We start from the raw sequence: 16,774 nt of genomic DNA, 5'->3' as shown, positions 1-16,774 counted from the left end.
TTAAGTGCAAATAAATATCATTATTATTATTTATCGCTTTAGCGTAATGTCCTGTCTTTACCCTAGAGTATAACACTTCACATGAAACATTCTTTAACTTTTTTTTCTTAACTCTTGGCTCAGTGATAGAGCGCTTACCTCTTATGCGTGGGATCCCTGGTCAAGTAAGTTTGTGGTGGACAACATCGTGTCCGTGGGTTTCCTCGGGTACTGCCGTTTCCTCCCACTTTCTTATTTTACCAATTCTTCCATCATCATTCATTTGTCTTAATCATCGTCTCCCTTAGACTAAAAGGCATAATCGTGGGACGTTAAGTTGAAAGATTTCATTTCATTTCAAGAAAACACGAAACTTTTCTTCTTAAATGTTTTTCGCCATTTTTATTTGTTTTCCTTTGATGTTCGCATCTCATCTCCTCACTAATAATACTATCTAAGTATCAAAAACTAATCGCCTGTTCAATTTTCTTCCCCCTCTACTTCTAAATTTAATGCACACTACTTCGTTTCAATCACCATTTATTGTGTAATTTTACATTTTTGTTGTAAAAAATATAAGAAAGGTTACTTTTTAAAAAAATCATGATATTCACATTCTGTATTGTACATTGGAAAAGTACTCTTTAACCAAATTATGAAGAAAAATCTATTAAGAGTATGGAAATTACATTTTCAAATGCATCTCCTACTTAAGAGGTTAGATATAGCCAGAATTATCACTGTCTACGAGCAACAAGCACAGGGATACAGTTATCGAAAGTGTATATATACTCAGAGGTCTCCTAACGGATCTCATTCTGCGATGCTCAATCACAATCTCAATCTCATTCTTATTCTTATTTTCATGGACGTCAACAAGACCATGCAGACGCAGACAGACAGCTCTGCATGACTGCGACTCTGTTAGTTACAACAGGCAATTTTAGTACAGTGCTTCGATCTTAAGCATTTCAACAACAGCTTACCATTAGGCTACCAAGGATGAAAATTAGATCGTCTGTGTTAAAAGTCATAATCTTTTGTTAACCTAACAGCTTCACTGTTCATTCATATAAAAATGCAACGTTCTGTCCGCTAGTGGGAAAGGGTCTCCCATAAATCAGACAGGTTGTTTCAATATATTTAAACAATGCAATTTATAACATTTCATCAATTCTTGACATGTCAGAATATTATACTACTTTATACAATCGTATAGGAAAATGAAAAATGCCATCTTTCAGTTTTACGCCCCACGGTTATGCCGTCTAGGTTAAAGGAGATGGTAATGATGAGAAATGAGTACAATGGTGGAACGAATAAAATGAGAGGAAACGGGAGAACCCCGAGGAATTCCACGCAGAGGATGTTTGTCCACCACAAAGTTCACTTGGTGCCAGATGGGATCGAACCAGGGACCCCACGCACCAGAGGTGAACGCTCTACCACTGAGTCACCGTGGCCCCTACAATGGTGTAGGGAAATTATCATATTTTATTAATTCCTTTCTTATTATTATTCATTTATTACTCTTCATTTTGTGCTTAGCAATCTATCTATATACTACCTTATATACTACACACTATAATGTTTATAAGAATTACTTCCCTTTTATTAGCAAGTTTATTGCCTTCAGAAAGTATTTATAATTATTCAAAGAGGACTTGAAAAATAAGTAAAACAGGACATGACACATTGATTCTGTCTTTCTAACGTTTACTTTCATCCCATATTCTTTGCAGCTTTTTATTTATTTTTTATTTTTTTTTAATGGGCAGTACCATCAGAAGACAACTGAACCAGATATTTACAGAGTAGAAATGCCGGCAATGGAATTGCCACATAATAGTAATAAAAATACACTATTTTACTTACTTTAAAATGTGGATCCCTTAAAATCCTGGCCAATTCTTGAGCATCCCGATTTGTCGACTTTTCACATCTCCCTCTCACTTCCACAGCCAAATCAACATTTCCCGTCCCAACTGGTTGAGCACAACTTATGTGGTCCTCTAGTTTATCCTGTACCTGCAACGAACGACAACTCAAATCATTAAGTGGAAATTCAGTTATAACACTGAACTATTAACATTAAGAAATAGAAGTCGAAGTCATATTACAGTACCATATTAAAACAAATCATGGAATTGAAGTTTGAAAAGTCTATTTTAAATCGTTCAACGTAAAGAGAATTTTTATTTTGGCTTGAGAGCTAAAATTTTGCACTTTCGGTAGTTCGTTAGTAGATATTTTAAATCTTTTTCTAGATTATCATTTACATCAGTAATAGTCAATTTACAAAATGCGCTATGGGCCAGGAAAAGTAAGAGCTATACTGGGGCTCATTTTCAGCTCCCCTTGATTACCCCCCCCTTCCTTTCTCACCTGAGGTGACGAGTATGCGTAATATATTTTCTGAACTTTTCCGTAATCTGCTTTTTGTTTCATGTGTTAATAAAATTAGGACCTAACATTTGAAAATAACTCTACGAAATCTGTATTTTCCTAAAAATCGGCTTGTTAGGTCTGGGTTGAGCTTGCAGAATTTGTTTCGTAACCACAAGGTTAAAGAAAATATTTTCACAGTTAGAAAGTCATGTTTCGATTTAGGCAAAGTACGATGGTCCGCTACATTCTTATTTTCTGTTACGCATGGAATTAAAAAAAAAAAAAAAAAAAAAAAAAAATGCGAGCCACCATTTAGCCATCACATTTACATAAATATATTTTTAATTCTAGATTTTAAATATAATGAACTACCTCTTTTTTCCTCGTTTATTCAAGAAATTACTCATTCATAAATGAAACATCTAAGTCTGTGGTTACCTATTTTAAATGCTCTTTTCTATGCTGGTTAATTTTATTATCATGATAAAAGAGTTTACATTTCTTTAGAGCAATATTTATCACTGGGAACTCCATGATATCTCAGTAACTGTTTTCAACCAAAATCATCCAAGAAATAAAACGAAATTTAAAATTTTCAATATCAGTACCTAACATACGACAAGTTTACTGGTCTCTGGTAGTTATGTACGACAAGAAATTTAAGGATAAACACGTACAAACTTCACGTTATCTAGAAAGATGATCCTACTCCTGATCTCAATGCCGAAAGGCCCATACACTCTCATGTCATAGGTCTATGTACTAAAGCTTTTCCCGTTTTCCTGACACTGGTGACACCAAGAGGTTACATTTCTGAGGAATATTATTACTAAATTTTAAGAATATGCTTTAGCGTTATTTTATCTTTTGTAATGATAGAATCATGAGAAAAAGTAACACAACCAGAAGTGGCGGCTCTGCTTCTCTCAAGAGCAGTCACTGACCTTTTTCTTAAAGAAAAGAAGAAAAAACCGTAAAATACTGGTCCAAAATGCCTGTGCTACAGGTAATTTCAGACTAAAGATAAAGATGATGCTTCATCATTCTTTCTAATTTGTTTGTTGCTGGTTACGGAGCTATGCCATCAGTATCATGAAGTATTTTAACGGAATTTTCATTTTCTTTTCATTTATTATTATTATTATTATTCATTATCAGTATAACCTATACCGTAAATTACATCTTAACAGCTACTTCAATTTTCGTAAATGAAATGTTCAAATATTATTTTTTTCTTTCTTTCTTCAACAAAGATCGAAAGTATTGACGCAAAAGTTCAAGAAATATCTTCATGTGATATTATTGTATCTTTTACCGATGTAATAATAATAATAATAATAATAATAATAATAATAATAATAATAATAATAATAATAATAATAATAATAATAATAATAATAATAATAATAATAATAATTCAACAGATTTCTACATAGAAATGTTATTGATTTGTTATGCTTCATGCTTCAATTCTGACTAATATTGTAACTTTTGGTGCATATTATGATTGATAGATTTGCACTCAAACGAAAATATGAAGAGTGGTTAAGACTGAATAAGCATAAGTGAAAATGGGCGGATCAAACTAGAAAAGCAGACGGAAGATGGACAACAAAATAACAAAAACAGGTGACAGCAATTTGTGGAAAAGAGGAAGGCCTTCATCCAGTAGTAGATTGATAATGACAATATAATTAACACATTTTTCATGATTTGTTCCATATCTGAACTCCATACTCTCCCTCCGTGATGAAATGAATCACATGCCTGCTTCTTGTTTGCACTGTCCTGCAGTTGATCCCAGGCGGGGATATTTGTCTGGGATAAAAAATTGAATAGTTTGAACCCCACTTCAAGCAGTAGTTCCGCCTCACACAGTCTACTGAAGAGGGACGTTATATTCAAATTTATCAATTAATCAACCGACTTTTGTGCAACGATTCAGACTTTTAAAAGTTAAATTTAATAGACAGCGTCTCCATTGCTTTAATATCATGAATCAATTCTTTAGAAATTTATTCCACTGCTATCATTAGAATATTAATACTAAACAAAATTACACACACGAGACATTTCGGTGAGCCACTTTCTTGTTGCAATACGTTCGAGAAAATCTACTCTGATTACGAAGAAAATGTCACAACAAACAAATGTATGCAGATATTGAGTAAGACATACTACTACGTATACACTACAATTCACAATGATGCATGTGTAATTGCAACACGCCTTTCTGACGCTAAAATGTTCCGCTTCTGATTTTTTCACGTACAATGCGCCTACCGGGCGGGTCACTGATCGTTTACAATACCGGAAACGATTGTTCATCTGGCCGCTCTTCCGGTTTCTCATTGTTGACATTGCGTCAATACATAATACATTACTTTTCACATTACAGATCAAAACTCTCACATGGGTTTGAGTTACAGGTCATTACAGCTGTAGCAGTAGCATCAGGATTGTCACTGAACAAAATTATCCAATGACGTCATGCATTATTCATCATAAATACCCCACCTCTTATACAACAATACAATACGCATAACTCTGACAATGGAATTCATTTTCCTTGAACAACTTACGGAATAGTCGTATTACATTATACATTCACCGTGTACAAATAAGATAAACGTCTTAAATGAATATCTAACGGAATTTTTGTTTAAATTACTTTTTAATAAACTAAATCCCTCTATATTTTATTATATCTAGATGCAAAAAATAACTACCCATAGTAAAAAATATACTTTACGTCACTATTTTAATTAACTTCTACACTTGTTGATACATGTGAATTTAGAAAGAAAGAAAAGAATTTTGAATAAAATTTAAATATGACAACGCCCGCTCAGTAAACTTTTTCTCTCAAGCGTCGTTCTGTTAAAAGTTAACTGAAATGTGTGTGCTATACATACCTCAAGGAGAAACAACGACAATGAATTCCCTTCAAAGTTTTTCACTCATTGGCATAAAATACACAATGTCGAACAAATGTTATTACTGTTTTTAAAACTTAAAAAAAGAGAGTTATCGCAACACCTTCCACTCGCACCAATCCCTAAAGCGAGAAGCACAGAACGGAGCAGACAAACATAACGCCCAGATCCACTCTTTTACGTTTGGATCTAGGTTCTCCGGCAACACTATTTTCACCCCCTCGGGTGATTTTTTTTTCTGACTTCCTTGTCACCGTCAACCTAGACTTTCCTAATTTGGGAAAATAGCACTTATTGACAGAACATCCTCCCCCCGCCTCTACACTACAACTGTTAACTGTCTCTTCTTTTAGTGGTTGCAACATTTCAGGTAAAAACTGAAAAATAACAGGGTTTAACTAGAAATGCACAGAACACTTACCAAATTTATATTTTCCATTTTAGACTAAGCATACTTAGCTTAAGTTATTTTTAATTGTGCAAACAAAGATATGCATGATATCCAAAGAGAAGTTGTAATATCAAAGGAAAGGATTTCCGTTGCCACTGCAGCACTGTTTTAAGTAACCAGTTTCGCTCTTTCACCGCCGTGGTAAGGTAGATAAAGGTGATTTCACTCAGTGTTGATTTCAGATTTCCCTCGCAGTGCTCGGAAGAGACTTTCAGGCGCGCACCCAGAATTTTTTGTTGGGAGGAGTCCAAATTTGGGGGGAGGGGTCCAATACTACAAGCCACTACATGTGTGTAGTATCGAACGGGTATTATTCTGCACCCGAAAAGACGATAAGTAATTGTAAAATAGTTCCACTTATATTTTCAGACAAAAAGAAGTGTGTTTTTATGAGAAAGAGCACAGATGAAGTGTGTGATTAAATTTTCAAGCTACATCTATCATTTCCTGTTCAATAAGTAGTTCTATTGAGCAAATGTATAAATGTATGTTGGCTTAGGAAGTTTTGGGGGGTCCTGAACCCGGTGGACTCCCCGTGGGTGAGCCCCTGGTGACTTTGAATACAATACACGGGAGTGGAAAATGTGCCGTGAACACACTAGCAACACACTGAGCATGAACACAAATTGGTCCGGGGAAATTTTGTATTTCCACGGAGGAACAATCCCATTCCCTCAGGGTTACCCTTTGAATTCATCACTGATTTCAGTATTTGTGACAACAGTTGACAGAATCAGATACGTAAATTGAAATACTTGCTATTAGAGGATGGCTATCTCCTGTTGAAAATTTCGCTCTGACCTATTTTAAACAAAAATTAATGACCAAAAAACAAGAGCCAAGCTTTTAAATGGAGTGTGACTGTGTTTGTAGCCCAGCGCATACTCATTTCGTTCGGTTTAATCGAAATCAATATTTATTTAATTCTTTGGAGAGTTTTTCCCCCTCTAGTTGTACGTAGACAATTTATTTGACAACCAAGCTTCCCCATTTTTATATCTTCCAATGTTCATCAGACAGGATCCAAAAAGCTATCAAATTCATTCTTTTGATTAGAAATATACAGGCTGTCTTTATTTAAAGTGTGTCTATTTGAAAGCGTCATTGACTCCAAACACAAAGTTACACCAACACAAAATATCTTGTAAAGTGAACGTGATAATATAAAATTTTGAAATTGGCAACATTGTGACGTCAGTCTCTCACAGTCAGAGACAAGTAGTCGTTGGCTACACGAAGGAGACTGTTCTGGGAGATGGCACCATGCGTTTCGTTTTTTCCGAATTTAAATTGTGCTACAGCCCGCAGGTCGTCCCAAAGAAATTAAAAAAAAAAAAAAAAAAAAACCCTTCGGACAACAGAATATTAAAAGGAAATTTAAAAACTTCAAAGACACTGAAAGTGTTGCTGATTTACCATTTAGTAGTACACCTGCAGCTACTTTGGTGAGAGATGGATTCGTCGCAGAGAATAATTTTTTGACACGTAAAGTTTAAAGGTGCGACGTGATGCGGCTTCTGGTTGTGGAGGAATGTTTAAACAAAAGTAAATGCCGAAGAACCTTCAAAGGTTCATTACTTAATAATAATAATAAAAAAAAAAAATCTTACGGTTATTTACAAAATTCCAAATTAAGCTAATCAGTATGTAAATTTGAAACTTCGAAAGCGGCTGCACGACGCCAATGGAGCACGCCTAGAAATCTGGGACTGAGTAACTACGTTGTCAAAATTTGTGCAGCTTTTATTTTGGAATTTATGAAAATTTCAAATCCGGATGGAAATTAAAAACATCCTATACTTGTTGAAGGTATCCTGTGCACGGAGAGAAGCGATGCTTTTCTTATAGCTCGATGCTTCAAGAAAAGGAGTAAGTGAGCCAGTGGTAAAATCCTAGTCTCTGATATGAAGTGTCCTGCATTCGTTTCCACTTCATGGAACTGATTGTAGACAATCATTTCCATGAATTTTTCCGCAGGGCTAAAAAAAAAAAAAAAGCCGCGGAATGTTAAATTGAAAATTTAATATTTCCAGCCTTAGATCGCTGAAGTCTTGTTGAAATAAATTGGTGTATGTATTTAGACCACATATGCCATCGGAGCCAAGGCTACAAATGAAAGATTCCAATGTTACACACAGATAAAACGAGAGAAAAATTAATAGGGATAGAAAGGCTAATCACCCTAAAGTTTACAGCAGAGCATAGAATCAGAATTTCTAAAAGACATGATTACTTCCTCACAAAAATTGCTTGATCAATAAATTATAGCAGTGAATAGTGCTATTCTTTTCCCGGAAAAAGAGCTGCTGGTACTCATCATGAACGCGTTCTGACTGATGGCGAAAGGGAGCATCAAAATCTAAACAAATGGAAGAAATTAGCAGGTACCTTACCACGATGGGGACGAGGGGTTTCATGTTTCAACAAAGTTTGCTTAGGCCCCTCTCAGGATCTGAGTACCTTTGGGCAACGAAACACATATACCTCAATTTCTCCAACCCCAAATATACGGAAGTCCGTATTACCTTTTGAATACTTATACTCTCGTTTCAGTCTTCACGTCTATTTAAACTGAAGCAGTCGTTTTATGTATACAAAAAATAAAAAACAATGGCTAGAGTAATACAATTTTAACATACTTTAGAAAAAGAGTGTTCATTCCATGTATAGGATCGGCAGTAAATTTCACCTTATATTTATTCCGCTTCGGTTACAGGGCCTGACAAGTAGATTTACGTTGGGTGAAATGGAATTTGGAATGATAGGACGCGCTCAACTCCTAATTTCAATCCACAATAATTTAAATTAACTTCACATTTACGAAAAAAATACATAAATAATAAAAAATGTACATCAATTGTAAAAGATCATATTTTATCAATGAAAACTGGTAAATGAACTTATATAATCTGCGTAGCATCTGTATATTAAAACATGACCTTTATATACGTTTATATGTTTGTAGCCAGTTTCTTTCGAAGATGAAATCTCGCAAACCACAAGTTCTAACAACGTGCCGTTTGCGCTGGTCAATTTCAAATTCTATGTAGATTTGCTAGTTTTCATTGCTGTTAAAAAAAAGAAAAGAAAAGAAAAGAAAGAAAACGTTGTGTTATTTTTCTATTTATCATTTTATGGACCATTTTGAGAGCGTTGCTTATACTTGTGTTACGCAACCAGTAGAACAACTATGTATAGCGGATTGACGGACACCGAAGGCGATTTGCTCTGATCTGACAATGGCAAAATCCTTTGCATGCTGGTAACTTCAAACCCGCTTACAGCCGTAATTAGGTGACTCAAATATGGACTTACATGAAAAAATATTTTTTATATGACATCTATCACTTTTCCAAATTTGCCAATAAAAACAAAATGCTATATATTGAAATGAATGGTGACCCCAAAATGTTTATATGTTTGTCTATAGCAATTCACTACCTCTGAGTCCTCTCGTCTTTTACTTCAGACAGTGACGAAGTGGAAAGGAAACTCATCATATTAGAATGATAGGCTGTGTAGACAGCGCAGGTTCAGCTAGTTTGCAATAAATGAAGACACTTTCGTCTAAATCTCTAAACATAAATGATCACATTGAAGTTTAACGTCCCTTTCCAGTACCAACATTATATGAAACGTTAATTATTATTATTTATTTATTTATTTATTACAAAATGAGATCCAAACTATTATTGGAGTCCTATCGAAGGCTTAGTACTCTCCCCCAGACCTTTAGCATACGCGCCTTTGTCGTGGGAGACTTGGATTCGATTCCCGGCGGGAGCTCATGTGGTTCGGATTCCACGTTAATCAGTAGGTCTCGTCTCATATAGCCTCACTGCTGAAAGGGACGCTAAACTCAAAATCAACTCAACTCAACTTTCACCCAGGCCATAAGCGCAAGTGCAATAATCTAGTAACAAAAGTGCGCGTTTGGGTCTACACTTGGAAGCCATCTTAAACAAGAGTTCATGAATTTTGTTTGCTTGTTTGCCATCATAGCACCTACTTGTTATTTTAAGACGAAGAAATATAATATAGTAGAAAAAAAATGAAATGAGACTTGAGTTTTACGTCCCACGCTTATGCCGGTTAGGCTAAAGGAGACGGTGATTATGAGAAATTAATGAAATTGTGGAATGAAGAAAGTGGGAGGAAACGGGAGAGCCTCGAGAAAACCCACGAACACTGTCTGTCCACCACAATGTCCACACGGCGCGAGCCGGGATCGAACCAGGGACCCCAAGTAAAGGAGGGAACGCTCTACCACTGAGCCATCGCGCCCCCTATAATATAGTAGAAACAATATACTAATAAACTAGTAAAAAACCCGAAACTCTCCTTACACTGGTAGATAATCTTTGCCTTCCCCCAATAAAACGTGAAATAATGCTCCTTCACAGATTGATGCTTACAATATTTAGTATATTTTGAGTTTGCTGTTGTAGTTTGGAGTTGAACGCAGTTTTTAGCACCGAGGCTATATAAGACGTGGACCTATAGTTTAACGTGAGATCCAAACTATATGAGCTCCCATGGAAATCGAACTCAGGTCTTCCGCAACAATTCCAAACCATAACATTGACCATCCTATTAACTACAATATATAACAGCCTGTTACAAATAATTAGTTCTACTTCGCCACCTTCAAATGTAAAAAAATATATAATGATTCCGCTTTCTAAAGTTAGAATAAATTTTCTGCCAATGTGTTTCCGGAAACAAAAATTAGCATACAATAACACTAATGTATTCTAATTGTGGAAAATTTAACACAAACTTTCCAAAATATTACTATTTCTTACTACACAGAGTACAGAAAACCAGGAATACTCACTCGCTGGATGTAAATGCAAGCAGATAAGAGCACTTGGGAAGGTGGCTGTAGGTATGAGGAAGTTCTTCAACACAACAGCTAAAGGAAAACTCGGGTATACACTTTATGTTAATGCTTGGGAAGAAAACCGTTATTCTCACAAACGGTAATTCTGTTAAGAAATAACACCTTAACAATTCCCTTTACAAACACTGTCTACTATACATTGTAGTTAGTTACAAGTGAATCGTGAAGAGTTTCAGAGCTGCAAGTCGTGATTAAACAGGCTGCTTGGAGGCCGATGATAGGTAAACAAGAGTGGTGACTTTTTTTTTTTTTTTTAACAGAACTCCAGTTGAAAAATAAACTCACAAAAACAAAATCGTAGTAAACGCGAAATTTCCACATTAAAGATACTAAAATTTTCATGTTTATTGAACACTTACAGCATATAATTAACTTCCGGGAAATACACCTTGATTTAGTGAATACTGTTTAAACTGGCGAATTAGGAATTAATTTCTAGGCTGGTGGCATCTAAAGTTATTTAGCTCGTCACGTATATGAGGGATAACGTTCCTCGGCGAGCACACTATCCGATGAAATGGAAAGAAGAAAGTGGCCTGGGAGCATTATCTTAGGTACCATCCCGACATTTGCCTGGTATGAATGAGGGAAACTCAGGAAAAACCTCACTCAAGGAAACCCTGAAAAAGCTGTCACACTTTTTCGACCGAGTGTCCTCACCGGGGATCGAACCCGGCACCGCTCGCACCAAACGAGAGAGAGCGTTAGCGACTGCACCACACGGGGGATGGTTTAAACTGCCGAATTGACAATAAAAATCTGATCATTAATTATAATGCTGAAACTTTTAGAATTTAAAACAGATTATTTTCACTGAAAAATGATCTGACCATTACACTCTCACGCTTTTCTCTATAGAATAACATATTCTGATATGCTTAAGAAAGTGTTTCCAACATTTCTCACAATTCTATTTACTCGCGAGCACATTAAAGACGTAAAATACAAACGCCATCTTGAATATTAAGCAATAATTCATTAAACACTGACACGGATATTGTTTTCAATATTGAATTAAAATAAAAAAGTATTTAAAAGAACTTGGTTTTAATAACTTCTTTTGCATTATAGATACTAATACTACTATACTAACAGTAATAATACAAACCCTAATAATAGTCAGTCAGATGGATTTTACTGGGTGAAATATGGTCATTACAGGCGATTCGTGAGGGAAGTCACGCCGCTAAAAAATTTTTATCGTTCCAAATTACAGGGAGAAAAGTTATTTAATGTACTAACAGTTGTATACAACAATCAGTGCTTTAGGTAACTTTTCTTCCCTTAGTTTTAAGCGCTAAAACTTCTTTTTTTTTTTTTTTACTGCTGTAACTTCCCTCACGAGGTGCCTCTAGAGCAGTGCTTCTCAAACTTTTTGTTATTGCGACCCACATTAAATAATAAAAGAGTATTTCGTGGCCCAAATACTTTTACTCAAATGCACTATGACATTCTACGTAATGGCTATGTATTTCAAAGCAATTTGCTTTTTTAAAATCATATCTAATTCCAGTTGGTTCAATAATAATCCATATGAGTGATTAACATGAAATTTATTTGGAGATGTTGAGAGCCCTTCGAGGGATCACTAATATTACAAAGTAGGGATCGATGCTTAAATTAGAATAAATCAAAATTTAGTTGGTTTCTATAGTAAATATCACTAAATTGTAATATAAATTTATGAAAACAGTGGCCTTGTCGGTACGACAATATCAGTCGGTGACGATCGAGCACGTGTAATGTGAATTTCTTTCTCAGCAACTGTATCATATGAAGTTGTACACACGCTCAAAAAGTGTTGAAGTGTCTCCAGACACAGAGCTAACACTACTCCCGATCAACGCCCTTCCCTGTGACACATTTTGAGTCATCCACTTTCTTTCCATCCTAACCAGCATCTCTACTGACTGTATACAAGGGCAGGGGTCTGAATAACCCCTTAGTTTTCACATCATTAACAAACGCTTCCAATTTTCGTTTACTGAATAGTACTTCAACACATGTTTCTGAAATAAAATTTTCACAATTAAAGGAAAATCTCGCGACCCATCAAAAATCGGCCTGCGATCCACCGATGGGTCGGGACCCACACTTTGAGAAACACTGTTCTAGGGCATACTGATTCCCATCGATGTCATTTCCGACTTTCTAGAAAGAAATTTACAACTTATTGATTTAATAATTCTTCAACTGCCTTACAGTGCATGATCAAACAATTCTACGTTTTCATCAGGAATCGAACCTAGAATACTGTGCACTAAATGCACATGTGCTAATCATTCATTAATGTTAGTTATTCCATGCAATTAATAATATAAACTCCGTTAGAGATAGTAAAGAGGATCATGTGAAATTTGAAATTCGCCCGGTACATGTCAACCGTTGGTGGATATATGTTGCCGTCTAACGGCGTAACGCCTAACTTCTAACATTCTACAATTATATGCCTTTGTTTTAATAGAAAATGGGATATGCATAGCCACCGTTAAAATCACCGTTACACAGGAACACGTTACCGAACTCAGTCGAGGTAATCGCTCCAGCTATTTATTGCAATAAACAAATAAATAAAATTTAAAATTCGCTTTCGTTCAAGAATTATCGTATGGAATAATGGATGGACGTTGTCACCGTTACCCATTAAGATGTTAATGGACTGACTCCAATAATGAACTCGCTCGAGAAAATAGTCTTAGCTACTTATTGATTTAAAAAAAAACAATTCAAAAATTTTCTTTCGTTTGAGAGTTATCGTCTGGAGTAATGGACGAACCTAAGTCAATGTTACCCATTATGATAACTGATTGCCTCCCTCCACTAACGAACTATTCGGCCGAGATAACTGCAGAAAAATAATTTTAAAAATTCGCTTTGGTTCCAGTTATCATGCGGAGTAACGGACGGACAAAATACTAACATTACAATCTTATACGCCCCACTTACGTGATCCTAACAAGTGGAAACTCCCTCATCACTAGTATATTATTTATCGTGATGATTCACTTGCAGCTAAATGGTTAGCACTTGGCATGGAACGTCTGAGTTCGATTCTCGCTGCAGTACATACATGCTGCAGTACATGGCTTGTTTCGTATGTTAACCTACAGGAACACACCTCACACTTCGGTCCTGAAAAGAAACGCTGAATACCAAACAAATGTACTGAAACTAAGAAATGTATATATATATTACGGTCCTCCTTAGTTGGCTGGATTAAACCAGGTGGTTTAAAAAAATTGGTTTAAACCAACATAAATGCATACATAAATTTAAGAGCAAAAATCTCACAAATCATGTAAATTCATGAAATTTCCTCGTATCTCAAATCATCTAAAAGTGTTTCTCAATATGTGGTCCGCGGAACTCTCGTGTGTGTGTGTGTGCGAGAGACTAAAAGGTGGATCCGGGATACATTTTCATTAAACTTTATCGTGTTGCTCACATTTGGCATATTTATAATGTAGATTAGTTGTTTCAAACAATTGAGCAGGGCAGAATACCAAAAGTTAAAAGAAGAAATAGCAAAATTACCAATCTAAGCTGAAAGATCCATCACATTAGGAGAATGTTTAATTCATAATTTTACATATTATTATTATTATTATTATTATTATTATTATTATTATTATTATTATCTTATCATAATAGAAGAATACTGTATTGTTATAAAGAACACATTTAGTGTTATGAAGTTGGAATTTATTATTTTATTCTAATGATATATATTTTTAAAAATAACCTGATTTAACGGAGAATCAACAGTCACTACAATGGGACAACGAGATCAGAAAAATTGGAAAACTCTGATCTAAATCTTTTCTCATACATTTCAACACTGGTCTAGATGTTTTCCCATACATTACAAACTCCGGAAGCATGAATGGTTGAGATCCAGAGTGAATTCAAGTGATTCGTATCTTTATTCACTTCTTTTATTGCTATGCAAATTGAATTAAGTAGTTATATTTCTCACTTACTGAACTAACCTGGACTAAATTACATCTTTTGTACTCTGTAGCCTTGTTCAATTGTCCATTTATTTTAGTAAATTGCATAACTCTGTGCAGTGATTTCACTTGTGCAGCTATGTATATTTTTTTCTTCTGAAGTAACTCTTAAAATATTCACAAGTATACAACATCAGTATAACATATTTCAATCAGGTGTCCTCCGTGAATAAGTCAATAGACTCGTCGCTTTTGTAGCCAAGGGGTCCACATTTGAGTCCAGATGGAGGATCCTCTCGGGTGCAAACCGAGTAATGGTTTGACTCTCACTGTAAGTTTAGTGTTGTCAGATCTTTCAGAGAGAAAATAAGGAAGATCTTACGATTTTGGAAGAAAAAGAAGATAATGTGATGTTGATCACAAACATATATGGTTTACACAGTAACGCAGAATAATTTTGAACCGGGGAATTTTCATTACAAAACAACTACAACACAAATTAAATTCCCAGTGGGAGACCATGTGGCTCGGATTCCACATTAAGCAACACGTCCTTGTTTTATATAACCTCGGTGCTGAAAGAAACACTATACTCAAATGCAACTAACCATGTACATTACACAAATTTTTGTTGCCTTTTAACTGTATTTTAATTCAGATTGCATCTCTCAACAGCCCCAACATTGTTTATATATATAAAATACTTGCAGGATATATTTATAAAATTAACAAACACCTTGAGTTTTAAATTTATTAGACCACACTAGCGTCTGTTAATCACATCAGCACATCGCAATCGATCGGAACTGCGATATGATCAAGACGTTGCTAAAACCAAATTATTTTTAATCATAAGTTTTGGATGACGGCTAGATAGCAGATAAAAACTAACCTGTTGTAATTTCTCTCTGAATTACATATCGCTTGGGTTGTGTTGTTAATAGTGTGTGAAATCAGTACCTCCAGTTTAAAAATAAACAAACAAATAAAACAAATAAAAATAAAAAATTAACTTGCAAAATGGTATAAAAACATTTTTAGAATGTCCTAGGCAATGACTCCTTTATTTATTAAAAAAAACGGAAAAAATAGTTTTACGGGGAAAATAAAAACGTATAACGTACCAGAAAAACGTAAGATATTGTTGCAGTCTTGTAGGTCCTGTCCTAACCTTGTTATCGCATAAGGACGTTAAAGCCGAACAAACTTTTTTTTTAATCTGTATGTAATCTACATAAATAAAGCAAATCTACTTAAACCAAAAAAGCTATTTTTTTAAAAAAAAACACGGTTTTTGCCAATCCTGGTCTTATTACTTGTATATCTAAGAATTACTTTCTTTGATACCATGCATCAGCTACGATCGCCATTTTCTTTCCATACAATTTCAATTGACTATTTTCCAAGATGGTAAGTACAATCTAGAATTTTAAGTGGACAATCCTTGTTGCTAATTGTGTCCTACACTATACACAAGGAATTAAAAAAATACTCGAGTAAAAAAAACAAAGAACTGAAAAATGTTCATGAACATACAAAAAATATGATGATATTGCAGTACTTTTTTAGCATGGCTGCCCATCTCTCCTTTATATATATATATAGACAGCATATAGGAACACCAATATAGGCAGTAAGTGTCTATATTTGATTAATTTATGCGTTTGAGAGATTTCGCCGTAGGCTAACTAGCGGGGAGAGGGAAGGTCCCCATAGAACACTATGGTGTCCTTAGAATATCGTTGGACCAAAGGTAAGCTTCTTTCAATTCACAGAAGTAAGGGACCATGCTCCATTAGAAAATATCCTTGTTACGCCAATGCATTTCACTTGGCGTAAATCTATTATTATCCACAAAATGAGCTCCAAGAATAGAATATTCGAATACGAAGTTCGAATATTTCCAGTTCTTATTCTAGCATAACAAAATATTCAATTCTTAAAGTTATTTAACTTAATTGTGATTTAAAGAAAAAAATGGACCACAATTAAGGAACAATCTATGTAAGTGTTGGTAAATCTTATTTGCCATGTAACTATTGAGGTCACGACAGTATTGACAGAAAAGCAAACTCAGGGCGAAAAGTTATTAGTGCCTTCTTTCAACATGTGAAACTCATCACCAACGCAAACAGAATTCTGCTCAGCTCGCTTTTGACGTCACAAA

General features: G+C 35.0%; 1 protein-coding gene across 6 annotated transcripts in view; it reads right to left on the bottom strand.

Moving 5' to 3' along the window:
* The window catches only part of vari (MAGUK p55 subfamily member vari), a 238,726-nt gene that overhangs the window by 26,425 nt on the left and 195,527 nt on the right, over nt 1–16,774 (bottom strand). For 4 of the 6 annotated variants that reach the window (XM_081757759.1, XM_081757764.1, XM_081757756.1 and 1 more), the window contains one exon: nt 1,855–2,007. In XM_081757759.1, coding sequence (XP_081613885.1) covers nt 1,855–2,007 — 153 coding nt within the window. Of the gene's footprint in view, nt 1–1,854; nt 2,008–5,282; nt 5,444–10,591; nt 10,717–16,774 lie in introns of those variants that run through there. The other 2 variants (XM_081757769.1, XM_081757765.1) reach the window with 2 other exon arrangements.

Source organism: Thermobia domestica, chromosome 1, assembly GCF_964235325.1.
Source record: "Thermobia domestica chromosome 1, izTheDome1.hap1.1, whole genome shotgun sequence".
NCBI lineage: Eukaryota > Metazoa > Arthropoda > Insecta > Zygentoma > Lepismatidae > Thermobia > Thermobia domestica.
The sequence above is the reverse complement of the archived record's forward strand: the minus strand, read 5'-3'. Positions and strand labels throughout refer to the sequence as shown.